Source organism: Cupressus sempervirens, chromosome 7, assembly GCF_028749045.1.
Source record: "Cupressus sempervirens isolate cs-2001-9-10 chromosome 7, ASM2874904v1, whole genome shotgun sequence".
Taxonomy (NCBI): Eukaryota; Viridiplantae; Streptophyta; class Pinopsida; order Cupressales; family Cupressaceae; genus Cupressus; species Cupressus sempervirens.
This window is the reverse complement of record NC_143124.1, coordinates 775,292,057-775,306,704: the sequence shown is the minus strand read 5'-3', so window position 1 is coordinate 775,306,704 and position 14,648 is coordinate 775,292,057. Positions and strand designations below refer to the sequence as shown.

The 14,648-nt window shown below is 36.7% G+C and overlaps 1 protein-coding gene and 1 long non-coding RNA gene across 7 annotated transcripts in view; one reads left to right on the top strand and one right to left on the bottom strand.

The window, feature by feature from the left end:
- Positions 1 to 2,193: 2,193 nt before the first annotated feature.
- On the top strand, positions 2,194 to 13,923 carry LOC149549616 (uncharacterized). Its single transcript, XR_016354126.1, has 4 exons — positions 2,194 to 2,788; positions 3,931 to 4,172; positions 4,333 to 4,375; positions 13,564 to 13,923. It is a non-coding gene; the product is annotated as an uncharacterized LOC149549616 (long non-coding RNA).
- LOC149549615 (pto-interacting protein 1-like) overlaps positions 3,746 to 14,648 on the bottom strand; it is a 99,622-nt gene continuing 88,719 nt past the window's right edge. For all 6 annotated transcript variants that reach the window (XM_089792932.1, XM_089792931.1, XM_089792930.1 and 3 more), the window contains 4 exons: positions 12,388 to 12,661; positions 5,401 to 5,533; positions 5,053 to 5,139; positions 3,746 to 4,114 (listed from right to left, as the gene is read on the bottom strand). In XM_089792932.1, the coding sequence (XP_089649058.1) occupies positions 3,983 to 4,114; positions 5,053 to 5,139; positions 5,401 to 5,533; positions 12,388 to 12,661 (626 nt within the window). In that variant the 3' untranslated portion in view covers positions 3,746 to 3,982. The remainder of the gene's footprint in view (positions 4,115 to 5,052; positions 5,140 to 5,400; positions 5,534 to 12,387; positions 12,662 to 14,648) is intronic.

The window sequence follows — 14,648 nt, the reverse complement described above, 5'->3', positions numbered from 1 at the left end:
GGACTTTATAAGGAGGAGGGGTAGATTGCTTTAACAACCATTTCAACATTTAATTTAGAAATTGTCTTTTGATTATCAAGGGATTGAGTTGATGCCGGTATCTGTTGTTGATCGGCATTTATGAAATGATAATGTTCACTGAAAATGAGAACTTCACAGATGATGTTCTGAAAGAGCTTGACCCCAATGGAGCTGCAATTCCCATGACCCACCGCTTCTATGCAGATTCTTGTGTACTGAAGCATCTTGATTCAGTGTTTATGAAAGACCTTAATTTGCTTCATAGAGATTTGAGCAAGGTCATATTGGTGGCTGCCAAGCCTTATTATACTTACCAATGTGAGAATGGATTTCCTATGAGTGTGCTTAATGGGGCTAAGAATGATAGAATGCTTTTCCAGATCATAGATTTCTGCAAGAGAGTTGCAGATAAAAGTTAAGACCTAAGGGAAGATATTGCCTCTTATCCCTTGTCTTTGTATAACAATTATCTTTTGCCTCTTGTAGATCATAGCAAGTTTACATTGGTATTGGAGTTGAAGGGAGTACTGGTCGATATAAATCCATTTTTTCAAAAGGGGGAATATAGGGTTCAGTATGGATTTGGGGGAGAGATGCACACTGCTTTTGTATCCAAGAGGCTTGGATTGGACAAATTCTTGTAAGAATTGCAAGGGCTTTATGAAATTGTGGTTTTTACTGAATTAGAGAGGCCTAATGCAAGTGCTCTCTTAGATAAGCTTGATCTAGAACAGATTATTATCCCTCTTACACATAGGCTGTTCAAAAATTTATGTATAGAAATCCATGGCGGACTTGTGAAAGATCTTTCAAAGCTTGCGAGAGATCTAGAGAAGGTGATTTATGTTGATGTTTGGCCTTGTGGATCGTTATAGCCAGAATTTGCTCCCTGTAGATTCTTTCAGCAGAGATATGCAATGTATGGAATTGGACAGTGCTCTGTTTCACCTCATAGATTTCTGCAGTTATGTTGCAGGATCCAGGGCTTCAGATGTGAGGACTCGTTTGGCAGTTGAGAAGGATAAAGATAAAGAACAGAGCATTGATGAGAATTTGCCCTGGTTGCCCCCAATTGGGGCAAAGTATAAGAAAACTGTAGTTGTAAATCTTGAAGGGACAATTATCCATTATAGTAAAATCAGAGCTTCCAAGATATGATTTTACTGTAGAATTAGAGGGCTTCGAAGGGAGACATACATGTTATGTGCTAAAGAGGCCTGGGTTGGAGCAATTTTTGAGTAAATTGCCGAGTCTTGGCTATGAGATTGTGATCTTCACATCAAGTGAAAAGGATTTTGTGGATGTCGTGCTGGAAAAACTAGATAATCTCATTCCCTTGACACACCGTTTTTACAGAAGACATTGCAAGAAGCTGCCATATCTAGCTCTCCTGATCGAATAGATAGTTCGCTTCGCCAGTCCATGAATATGCCGCACCCAAGCCAATCCACGCAATGAAGCATTTAGTCACTACTAGGTCCCGTGCCGGGTTCTAGCATCTAGTCACTGCCACTGGCCCGGCAGGGGAGCCGTGGGGGAGCCTATAGAATGGTAGGGGCATGACGGGCTGTTGAAATATAGAAAATCTGAGCAAAAGAATTTGATTTCCTCTGCGAGAGGATTGAAAGAAAGATGAAAGAAAGATGTGGTGAAGAATTCAGAGCTTTTTAGGCTTGTAAAAACGGATGAAAATGTCCTAATAATGTCTCTAGGAAAATTGTTTCAGAAGATCCCAGAACTTTCAAGAATTATCGGATGTAACTCATGATCTACCGAAGGTGGGTTTCTAATGTTGCTTTTAAATTTCCTTAATTTTTGTTTCACAAAATCATTTTTCTCCTTGCTATTTTCTAGTTGAACCAATAAGGTTATAGATAAATAGTATTTTTTTATTTTAATAAATATATTTAAAATCAGTACATTAGGAAAAAGTTTAAAGCTGAAAAAATTCTTTAATATCATTGGTTAGTCAAGAGTTTTTAATAGTTTTTAATTGAACTCAGCAGGAACTAAAAATACCGAAATGATATTACTAATGTCTAAAAAATATCAATATGATTATCATCTTAATATAAATATTATGATTATCATCTTAATATAAATATTATTTGAAGATATATTCGGATTGTTAAGTTATTATTAAAAATAATGTCAGGACGGTACTGACCTTTATCGATGCAGTAGAAAACTGCACATGTACGATACGACATAGCGTTCGGTTTGGGCAGCTTGACCGGGTGCAAATATGTTGCCCGATAGCCAGTGCCGCAAATATATTGCCCGGTAGCTAGTGCCCAATCGTAAAGACAGGCACAAAGTCAAATTTGGCGAACTGCCTCCTTCATTTTCCCAATCTAAAATGGGCACCCTGACTCATTTTAAAGCGTTGCAGGAACAACTAATAGCAACAAATTTTAATCTGGTATACGAAAAAGAGGAAAATTTTGCATTTGAGGGCACTAGGCTATTGTCTTTGATCGAGAACTTGTTATCTTGCTATATGATGACGGTTTAGATATTTTTAAATAACAGCTATCCCTAGATCTTCAAGGCAGGCAAGCATACACATTCATTATGTGACCAAAAATATACGTAATTCCATTGCACACAACGATGAATATAGACTGGCAAGACTAATCAACAACTACATATCCGTCCGAAACTTGTAGATTTCTCTTCTGTCAAAGCAAGAAGTATTATAAACCTTCAAATACATAGCACCAATTCAGAGAGCATCATTTTCTCGGAGTACACGTCTTCCTTGAAGGTATTCATTCAATCTTCGATCAATTAATTAAGTTCATTTATTGTTGAATCATATTTTTGAATCAACTATTACAAATTGTCAAAACTCTTATACCCAAGTATATTTGATTAATCTGAAGAACAATTGTTCTTAATCGGCACATTTATTCAAGTGATCTAGTTGACACTAATAAAAACCTTTCTTTTCCTTTACAATTATGCATAGAGCACAAATTCAAGTTAAGGGTTCCATAAGGCATAATGTTGATTGATTTGATGGTAAAGAATATTGTATCATACGTCAAGAGTACATATTCAAATGACAAATACTAAGAGACTTATGGGCATGGATGTTTCTAAATGCCAACAATCTATAGCATAAATCGGATCGTAATTATTGTTATTGGCTTCCCCAGGCAGCTTATAATGTTAGTTCTAGCACTAATAAAGTTCTGAGCGTGTCTTGTACTAGAAATTCTAATTAAAAAAATCTCCGAGTATCAAGTGAGAACCGTCTTCTACAAAATTTCTATCAATAAAATCCCAGGACATGAAATTATTCATCATGGGTGAGTAGTCTTGATCAAAACCTGACCTACTGGTTTAACATGACAGAAGAGTAATGATGGAATTCATTGCATCCATCACCAACTAATTTAGTAGACATTGTAAGATTGTCAAGTTTCCTGAGATGCTATATGAAACCTGAAGTACATACTGTATGAAAAAATTAATCCTCATTCATTTCACAAAGATCTAATGTGATAAATGCGATGTTTCCTCCGAGAATCTCTCAATCAATGGAATTGAAATAATTCAATCATAATTGCTACATTGATAAGGGTTTGACGATGTGTCTTATCTGCTACCTGTCTTGTTTATAAGTTGAGCAATCACACTACATGTAAGTTTATGTCATCCGGTACATGTTGATTTATGAAAAGCACATTTATTAGTAAATTTTCAGAGAGCTAAAATATAAGCAAGGGTTTCCCAATTCTAATGAATAAATGGGAATATTTGTATATAAATTTTAAAAAAATTATGCCTCCTGTATCATACGAGGCATGGTTTGTGTTACTACATAATGAACTCCAGAAAGCCATTTATAATATATTGACTTTGAATATATCTTCTCTCAAAACATGACCAAAATGTTTGCAGCATATGCATAGTAGATGCGGGAAAGAATAATACAAATTTTACTAGACAGAGGTTACAATGCTGGACTTCCGCTGTTGGGAACTGATTTAACATTCAAGAGAGGTTGAAGAGCTTTCACAACGATGCTCATGTTGGGACGGAAATCAGCTTCATATTGCACACATAAGGCAGCAACTGCAGCCATCTGCTCAATGCAAATAAAAGAATGGACGTAAATAGATTGATCATACCATCTTTATCTGGTAAACTCTGATAACAATTAGTACCTAATCAGTTTTATTATTATATAAAAATAAGTACAATGTGTCCATTCAAAAATAGATTGCATACAGAAATGACTCAATTAAACATCATATTACTAACTACTGAAATTCAATGTTTGTTTTATTGTATAAATCCCAGATGTCTATAAAGTCACTGCTGCGTGGGGAGCAGAAGCAAAATTGTAAGTGATGTTTACAAATTCCAACCTCATCAACCTATACGTAAAATATGAATATATATATACACACACACACACAATTGATGATATTGATCTGTTTATTTAAGACACAAGATCAAAAAGAATCACATCAAATAAATTATAGCACAAACTGTGCCCTTAAAGAAAGGAAGTCCGATTCAGTCTGATAATTTTTGGAGGCTCTAAATAGAATAAAGACTGAAGCTGTGTGATCAGCATTGTAGCCTTTTCTTCTAATGGTTGGAAAATCGTCTGAAAGACAAAAAAACATCCTGGATACTGAAAAAAAATCATCAGCCGGAGGGCCATCTCCAATACACAGAAGACCAAGCTGATTTTTAGCTATAATGTCTTTCCTCTAGGCCTTCTCTAAAGCTTTTTGTGTTCCAACAGAAAGACTTTTAAGTCTCTAAGCACTGTTTCTTGGTTTTCTAGTGGATTAGCTATATGCAACTAGCAAATGAAAGCCTAGAACATCAGTGGGCTTCAAATGACGGAAATGATTGCAAAGATAAACTGTGATATACATCTTATTAAATATTAAGAAAATAATTTGCATGGTAAAGAAACTTAAGGACCTGAAAATCATGTAGATGGGAGGTCAGGAAACCAAAGTGCAATTACATATAAGTAAAAGGAAAACACATTGGAAGGCTCACCTTGGCCACTGCTTTAGCTGGATAATCAGATTTTAATTTGGAATCAATACATTGCTTAACTTTGTCTTCACTAAGTCTAGGTGTGGCCTGTAAAATAACAACCATCTTCCCATTAGCATAGATTTTTGTTTTTAGTTGAGATGTTCAAACAATTAAATGTATTTGCATAAGATCGTGCTTAGTTCAACGGGCCAATTATTAAAAGGGATTTATCCAAGCCACCTGCTAATAGTTTCTTCTTTAACTTGGGCAACAATATTCCAAATTCAAAGAATAGAAGTTTTATAGTTGCAATGCAGTGTTTTGTTGTTTAGCGCTGAATATTTTGTAAAGGTTTATGCATTTTACCCATGTCACAAGGCTTTGTTGACCACGAGGCATTGTATGGTCAACTGGCTTTCTGCCAGTTAACAACTCCAGTAGAACAACTCCAAAGCTATAAACATCACTCTTTTGGCTTAGCTGTCCTGTCATAGCATATCTGTAAAACAGCATATAGGTTGAAATATATCAAAATGAAAATCTGTGGAAAGCTGAAACAGATTAATAAATATTATATTCACATGTTCATTTCTTGTTCATTAGGCAGGCTATATGCCATATACAATCCCATGAAAAATGTAAAAAGTATCATTATCAAAGGAGCCCTGAAACCTCATTTTTCATGTTAAAATAATCATCACTGTCCTAACACTCATCTTATGTGCCTTTCTACAAACAGTTTCTAGCAATCACCTCCCTACTGAATGCATCTCAAACAACCAAGAGGAAGAGTAGAACAAAAAGGGAATCACAGGGATGAAATATTGCCCAAACCACAAGGGTAGGGAAAACAAACAAAAAGGAAAATATAAAGTAGAAATCACAACTTTGGTATGATAAAAGCCCAGAAATAAATAGTTTGATGTTGAAGTGAGCTAGCATAAAATGAGTATGCACTCTTTCAATCTCCATCAGAGATAATGACAGATGGTTTTTGGAGAACAAAAATAAATAGTCTGGTGCCTAATTAAAGCAGAAATGAAATGAGTGTTCACTCTTGCAATCCTCAAAACTCTGCAGTTCTATACCTCTTGGGATTTTCAACAATCTTTCCTCTTAAAAATCATATACATGAACCAAACCTCATTTCAACCAGTTGATAATTTTAACTTTTATCTTCACTTCATAATACTTTGGTGTTCTGAACTTTGCATGCGTACTACATATAGGACCTACATGACCTATAAATAGTCAGTATTGCCTTTTTTGTTAAAGACGGGTGGTTCCAATGAGAACTCGGATGCAATGATGCATATATTGTACACAAGAACTGAAATCATGTTCCATGTTTGGTATTTAATATATTTGGGTCTTCACTAAGAGACATTTCCTTAGAGTGCACTACACTAGTAAAAGTGAATTCCCAAGTTAACAGACTATATACCATAAATTTCCCTTTTTATCTACATGAGGTTTGTTGGTAAACAGATTTGTTCTTCTTTGATTATGACTCTTGAATGCCCAAATTAGGAACAATATCTGATTACAAACAGCTGAAAAGGCACTTATGAGTAAACTAGCTTTTCTCTGAATTGATAGGTACAGCTCCCTATGGTAGATTTGCAACGAATTATGTTTTGTTTCTAAAACTAAAAGGGGGGTATGTTATTGACCTGAGAACAGAAGAGGTAAACCAAGCCAGACCTAAACAGAATCTAACTCAGGCAAAAAGGATTTCTGAAGAATTGATTAAGTTTATGAACCCACACATCTTATGAACTCATAAAGCTTAATAGTATGATTAATAGTATTGAACTTAGTTAATTTTAATCTGAACTATAGTTAGCTTAAATAGGAAAAACGCTTTAAAGATCTCTCTTTGAACATGCAGTGACATTACTTATCACATCCGTTCACTACTTTGAAACAAAGGAGCGAAACTCTGTTCTTCCTTTGCTTCAATCCAGACAAAAGAGAAAGCATAAAACTATAACTAATAGAAATGGAACAGAAAATAATTGATATCAAAATACCATTCAATTGTCTTTGCGACATCAAGTATTTCACACCAAAAATTTGCCGACCTTTTATTAATCTTTCAATTTCATACATATATGATTTTGAGATGGCTCTTACAATAGAAGTTCAATCAGTTCATCTTCTCAAAAATGACAAATGGCAAGACACCAGTTTGTCGTATTGCAATAATTACATAAGAAAGCAAAAAAATGAGGGGGCAAAATGTGAATCACTTTGACTTCTTCCCTTTTTCTGCTTTCGCTCTATAGGCCAAGCCTTAGCGGCAACTATGATTGGGATGAGTTCTTCATGCTTAGGCATGTGTATGTTGGTGCATCTCAAGAGCCATTTGGAATGTTCTCTGGCCAACTCCTTCATAGCATTCAATTGATTTGATAGCTCCGTCGTGGCCACGTGTATGCATCCGCTGAGTGTCTGGAGTTCTGCAACTCTGTTTTGACTATTGGAGGACACACTAGACAGACTATCCAAGAATTTGGAGAAGTTCTCCTTCATAACATTTATCCCGATGAGTGCCTTTCCTTGGCCACTAGTCTGTGAATCTGTATGTAGCCCCTTCATGAGTTTGAATCCTCTATCTTGGGTTTTCTTCACTTCATCCTCTGTTTCTTTAAGTCCCTTTTCTGTTGACAAGATCATTTTTGTCTTGAACTGCATGCTCTGAAGCCACTCGAACAAAGGTTCGTCTCCCTTTGGCTAGATTTTTGCTTCAACATCTTCTTTTGCCTTCATCTGGATGATCATCTTCAGAAGGGAGACACAATCATCGCACTTCGTCCATTCTCCGGCCAAAGTATTGCTATTTGATAAGATGTTATCCTTCTCCATTTCCAATCTTAGGATAACATTACCAATTTGCTCTATAATAGCTGCTCCTAATTTGAGCTTCTCAATCCATTCCTTACCAATTTGGCCAAAGTGCCTATCTTCCTAAAGTTGAGAGATGAGGGCTTGAACCTCAACAACAATAGGATTTTTGGTTACTGATACTCCAAAGATAGCTGCCAATAGAGTAACCAACTGCCTGATGAACCTGTTCAATTCTTCTATCTCAACCTTCATTCTAGTCTTTGACAACTTAAGACCTTCTAATTGTCCCTCAATCACCTTATTAGTTGACTTCCACAAGCCAACTTTGGTGTCATGCCTAGCCTCTCCAAGGTCCACCAAGTGTAGATTAACATCATCAACAGTCATATCTTCAATCCTTCCTCCTTTGTTGGGCTTGGCTATCTTCATTGTCAGGTGCCCTATTTTTGGATCTTGCTCAAGTATAGACAAAGTTTTCTGCTTCTTTACCTCGGTTAATGCAGATCCAGAACGAACTACAAGGGATACAATGTCTTTGGCGGGAACGCTTTCATCTTTCCTTTTCCTCTTTCTTTCTAGAGTATCCCCCAACTAGGAATCAATGCCTATCACTTTGGAGGCCGTCCCAAGTGATTCTATACTAAACATCTTCTTAGCTGGAGTGATTGTCACCGCAGTTGAAGAGAAGGGATTCTTCGGATCTTGAGAAATGAGCTTTGAAGAGCTTTGGCCTTTATCTACCTCTGGAGTTTTCTTCGTTGCCTCATCAGACTCAGTAGACTCACTACTACTGTTCTTTCCATCTCTCAAATCTACCATCTATATTGGGGAGCCACTTGGTTGCAGAAGTGTAGCACTTACTGGCAAAACAAGGCTATGATGAGGAGAGGGAATTGGAGTAACATGGGGAGAAGGAACCGGAGAAACATGACGAGATGGAACTGGTGTGACATGGGGGAATGGAACTAGAGTGGTAGCACTATCCTTTGGCTCCTCAGTATTCTTCTCTTTAGCACCAGTTTGGGTTCCGATGACTAGGAGGGAGCCACCATGACAAGTCTTAGCTATGGGAATGCTTTTGTCTAGAGGTTGATCACCTCCTCCCGAAGGTTGAGCTAGTCCTTGAGTGTTAGTTATTGTTACACCTGGTGTAGCACTTTGGGAGGAAGAAGGCGTTACAGCTACTAGAGAGGCTTGAGTGGTTATACCTTTACTCTGGCTCCTCTTGGTCGTCCATTCAACTCACTTCCTAGTTCTCTTGATGATTCTGGCCATCATAACATCTAAATCCTCCTCAACATCCTCATAAGGCTCTGAACTGATAGGAATACTCCTTATCTTAGTTAAATATGTATTGCTATACATATTTTGTCCATCATCCTCCAATCCTTTAACTTTGAAATTGATACCATATGTTTTAATTTGCTCCACTGTGAGCCTGGCGAAAGCACGATCTCGGCTTTCAAGTTCATCTTTACAATCCGCCCAATAATCTTCAATAGTGGTAATGTGTTTGATCACACTTCCAATCTGCAATACATCCCTCGCATCTCCATTCGGATCAAACATATGTCTCACGACCTCATACGCCTCCAATTTATATTTCATCTCAAACACTTTGAGCATATTCTTTGCATCAAGCAGGACTCACAACTGTAAGCTCCAACTTTGATAGGGAATTCATACCCTTTCTTCTTCAAGCTTCCGCTTAGCGCATTCAGCTGCACTACCTGCCTCACAATCTCTATCAACACGATCATGTCATTCAGGTACCTGGGCAGCTTCAAGGGGAATCATCGAAAGCTGCAAGATGCAAATATGAGAAAGATGAGAACTGGATAAAATAGTTCCCGAATTGACTAATAGCCGCCATTACCTCTGGGCTGAATCTCCTCTTTAGGCATCCCTGGAGTTTCCTACAAATTTTCATTGTAAACGCATCATTAACTTTGACATATTTCGCATAACTATTTTGCAATTGCAAACCTGGATAGAACTCATAACATTCCACATCATCGGGAAAATTTTCTATTCTTGGAAGTCCCGGCCAAAATTGTAGAGATGCTAGCATATAAATCAAAAAGGAAGACATATAAAAGGTGTTGTAAAACTTTGTTGCGCTGAGAGCTCTGGATAGATTCTCACTTACCTCATGGGCCTAATCAATATACTGTGTATCTGAACAAATAATTTGTACCAGAAAGAAATTTTGTTCAACAAAATTTAGAGCCTCTCCCTCACCTTTCAATCTATGCAAGAGAACTAGAATGTCTACAATCTCAGGCTTGAGATCAGTACCAAATAGAGTTTTGGGGACATTACTCTTGGCACCCTGCGGCTTTTGAAACCAGGATCGCATGATTTCTTTCCTTCACACCATCTTCTTCAAGGAGAACTCAGAGACTGCTCCTCCTACTATCAATTCCAAAAACTCCTCTCGTTCTGGGACTCGGAGGCAATTCACCACAATTTGCCTATCAATGGAGATTAGTATTGTATGATCAGGTAGCAGAATTTGTCTGGTATCCGGATTGTAATGATTTATGCATTCATAAATCAATTCTGGAGCTTGGACTACCACCAGGAAACTAGTTGCCTCCACTAGTCCACTTCCTCGGAGTTTCTCAATTATAGGATGAATTGGCTCCGACCTCAGCCTCCTTTGGAAATCTTGCATATCATAAAAGCGGAGTGAAGTATCTATGAAGTTCTGCAATGTGGACTTAATCCCATTTTGCCCATCAAACCCCACAAATCTGGTTGCCATTCTATTTGAGAATGAAGTAAATTGAAACTTTGAATTTAGATGAGGCACAAAGAATTGAATTAGCAAGCACAGAAAATTTGAAAGCGTTGTGTAATTTAACAACATAACAGTTCAAGAACAAGTGGTAGTTTGAAAAACTATTATGTTTCCCTCTATATAGAAATCCCAATTCATCCGTTAATTTTCAAGATCCACGCCACACAAACGAATTAAAAAATAAATTCGTTGAATCAGTAAATGCAAGAGCTTCTAACGGACATTTCGGTGTCTTTTCACTGTTTCCATTGGCCCAATGGTAACTTTCCTTTCTTTCATACTTACCTTTCCGTTTTCCATCCAGTTTCGGAGAATTAAGAACAAAGTACTCCGATAGAAAATATCCGCCTAGTCGGATTCTGCTCAGTATACCTTTCCAACAGTGGTTAGATTGTTTCCATTAATATCTTAAGATGCCTTGTGTGTAATTCATGAGCCCAATCTACTTATAATGTTGATTTCTTTATGAATGCGGAAAATCGTCCTCATGGGTTGAAAACCCACCGAGGAGAAGGCGATTTCCATTTTTTTGCCCAGGCTTTATTTACACCTTATCTTTTGAGTTAACATTTCCTCTGGGTTCAGAAAATCTTGAAAGGACTACGAAAGTCGAAGGAGGGGGCCCACCCACTTCCTTGTCTCTTTCCTTCAAAATTATCTTTGGCAGAAAACAAACCTCATGGGTTGAAAGCCCGTCGAGGAGAAGTCATTTTTGGGTTTTCCGCTAAGGATGATTTTGAGCATCATGATGAATCCCAAATGTTTCCCAAGGCAGAAAATTGTAATGAAAATGTGAATTTTCCATAAAGCAACTCATTATCTTCTTAACTCAATGCGTAAGTCTCATTTGTTAAACTTCGTGGGAAATCACCTTCATGGGTTGGAAACCCGCCGAGGAGAAGGCGATGCTCAATTTTCCACAAACTTCATTCTTTCACAGGAAAAACATGATAAGCCACGAACAAGTTCAGCTTTGTGAATAACTTTGCGAATTGCAAGAATCTCTATCGAATTAGGTACTAAGCTACCCATAGACTCACAACATCAAGGAAAACCCACCTGACCATAAAATGTGGGAGAAGGAAAAGATGAAAAATCCGATGGAGACTCTTTTCACCTAAGGGGAAAAATTAGACCCAAACATTCCTAGACCAAACTAAGACACAAAAATCTCCACTTTTGCAAAATGGATATAGGGTGAAAAGTGGGGCAACAAGGTTGAATGCGAAAGTGTGCTGAATTGCAAGTTAAGTACAGAAATAGTTCAGCTAAGGAAATGCCAACTTCGCTTCCACACTATCAGTATATTTTTGTGTGGAAGGACATTTTAGAGTCTTTTTTCAATTGAAACAAACAAAACATAAAATAGTATGGGGAAGAGGGTAAGTGTGATATCCAACTTTGAATACACACTTTTTGGGGTGCTTCTGCATCAAAGCGTTTCCAATGCATTCATAAATTCTTGTCTATATGAAAATACATTCATACCCATAAGAACAGCAAAGCAATAAATCAGAAGCAAGTTTGTTTTAAAAAGATTTCCAAAGAAAGAGTTTCCTAATCCTTGAGATTATTTGCAATATCAAATGCTGTCTATTTAAGAGCTATTTAATCCTTTTCCTTGTCTCAAGGCTGTTCTTTTGGAGACTCAAGAAATTTTTAGGACTAAAAACTTAAAAGAAGTTGGTTTGAGAACTTACTCTGGAGCATGATAGCCAAATGTTCCAAGCACACGGGTGGAATGGAGTCTTGCAGCCATGTCAGGTGCTTGGTTTGATAAATCAAAATCAGCAATCTTAGCTGTGCAATCATCAAAAAGTAAAATGTTGCTTGACTTAATGTCACGATGAATAATGGATGGTTGAGCCTTCTCATGGAGGTATTCAAGCCCTCTAGCAGCTTCAACAGCAATTTTTACCCTTTGCATCCAAGTGAGTACTGGACCTGGCTGTGCTCCTTTAACACCTTTCCTACCTGGAGTCAAAGCCAACAGTGATGTATGAAGAACTCCTAAGCAATAAGAAATTCCAAGCATCCAATGACGGCTAAAATTCCTCAGGTTAATATTCAGGAAGACAAGATTAACAATGCGGCAGAAATTTGAAGGTGCTACATCAAATACATAGTACACATTATGCTGACTTAAATCAACCAAAATTATCAGGACCTGCTACGATCTCACCTCAATCTTTCTATACAGTCATCCTACTCATATGCACATTCATAATATATATCACACTAAAATACTGTAGGTAAAAAAATACATATCACAATGGAAAGAAAAATTAAAATGGATATTAAAACTTGTAACAACAAAAGATGAGAATTTAATTTCTAGAGTTTGGTGGAGGAAAAGATGCATACAAGGAAAATGTCACCATTATTGCTATGTAATATCTTCCAAATGGTTAAGTGAATACTGATAACATCTGACGTGAGAAAAAACCTAAGAGCACCATTCTCAGTGCACCTTGAGTTTAGTACCATAGTACTATTGCCATTTGTAGATATATGAGTTATTTTCCCGTTACATTGAATGAAGATACACTCCTAGCCACTAACTAGATTATCATGATTTTATCATGTTATATGTACTGATGAAAATACCTAATCAGATGACATGGTTTTTTAATTATATTCAGCATGAATAGTTTATAACTGCCATGTAGGCTGCTTGTATACAAATTTATATGACTATGAGCAGATATTATTGATGATACAAGGCCTACATCTCAACTGTGGCTTATAATAGTCCTTACCAATGCCTATAATATTCTGCTAACTTCTTTCTGAAAATTTGAATATGATTGTGTTATTGATCCATATAGTGTACTTTAACCATGTAAAATATCTAATTATGTCTATCTTCCATGCAGAACACTTAAGCTGGTGAAAGTATCTTGCATCCGAAAAGCATAATCAGGGCCTAGATGCAATTTGCAGAAATATTGATATATCTGGACAAGATGAGGGAGCAATGATCATTGTTAGACAATTTTCCTACCCAGAGAAACTTCAAATGGCCCTTCAAGATTGAGCAAGAATCGTATCAGCTCCCACTTCTCTGTTGCAAGGTCTATGACGTTGATGCATCGATTTCTTCCACAAATCATCAAAAATGTAGTAGTATTTATGAAGTTTGAAAACCAAAGGAAATGGCAGTGTAAAGTGTTGCGATTACAAATACAGTTATGGCATTATAAAATAATTTAATAACAAGTGACCCACATTTTTAAGACTGTTATCAGCATGAGAAAATACATGAATAGAAAATGATAAAATTGGAAACAAAAGATTGACAATAAGAACTCATGCAAGGAGATAACAAATTGCCTTAGACATTATACATTCAGAAGAATGTCTAATATTGATTTATGGAAACAGGTGTAAGTAATTCGTGGCATCATAAAAGTTAAAGAACAATTTCCTTCATTACATGAGTAAATGAAAAGAAAGCCTGTGAATGACATAAGGGACCACAAAATACTGCAAGTCACAATAACAAATCAATAGCTCTAAAATGATTCAAAGAACCAAAAACAGATCAAAAACTAATATCTATACAGAACTAAGATGCAAGATAACCTGATTGGAGGGGGTATCCCAAATGTGTGCACCCAAGACAAATCAGTATATACAGACGGTGGCTATAATAGGACAAGATAAGGAAGTAATGAATGATTGGGAGAAAAGCCTAGTGTATGACATCCCTAAGTCACATGGATTATTAACAAATAATCTCCATGATATCCATTGCATTGTCACTTGAGATGATGTTGGACAATAAGAAAATTCAGCCCTTTGTTTGCTAGTAAATTGCTTTCATGAAAATTAAGGCCAAAAAGTAAATTTGATTAAAATGATGATATAAATATCGAGCCTTATTGAGACACTACCTGCAATGCCCTTTTTTGGGATTCCCTTAGGTTTTGCCCTAGTTTCACAAAAAAATCATTAAAAT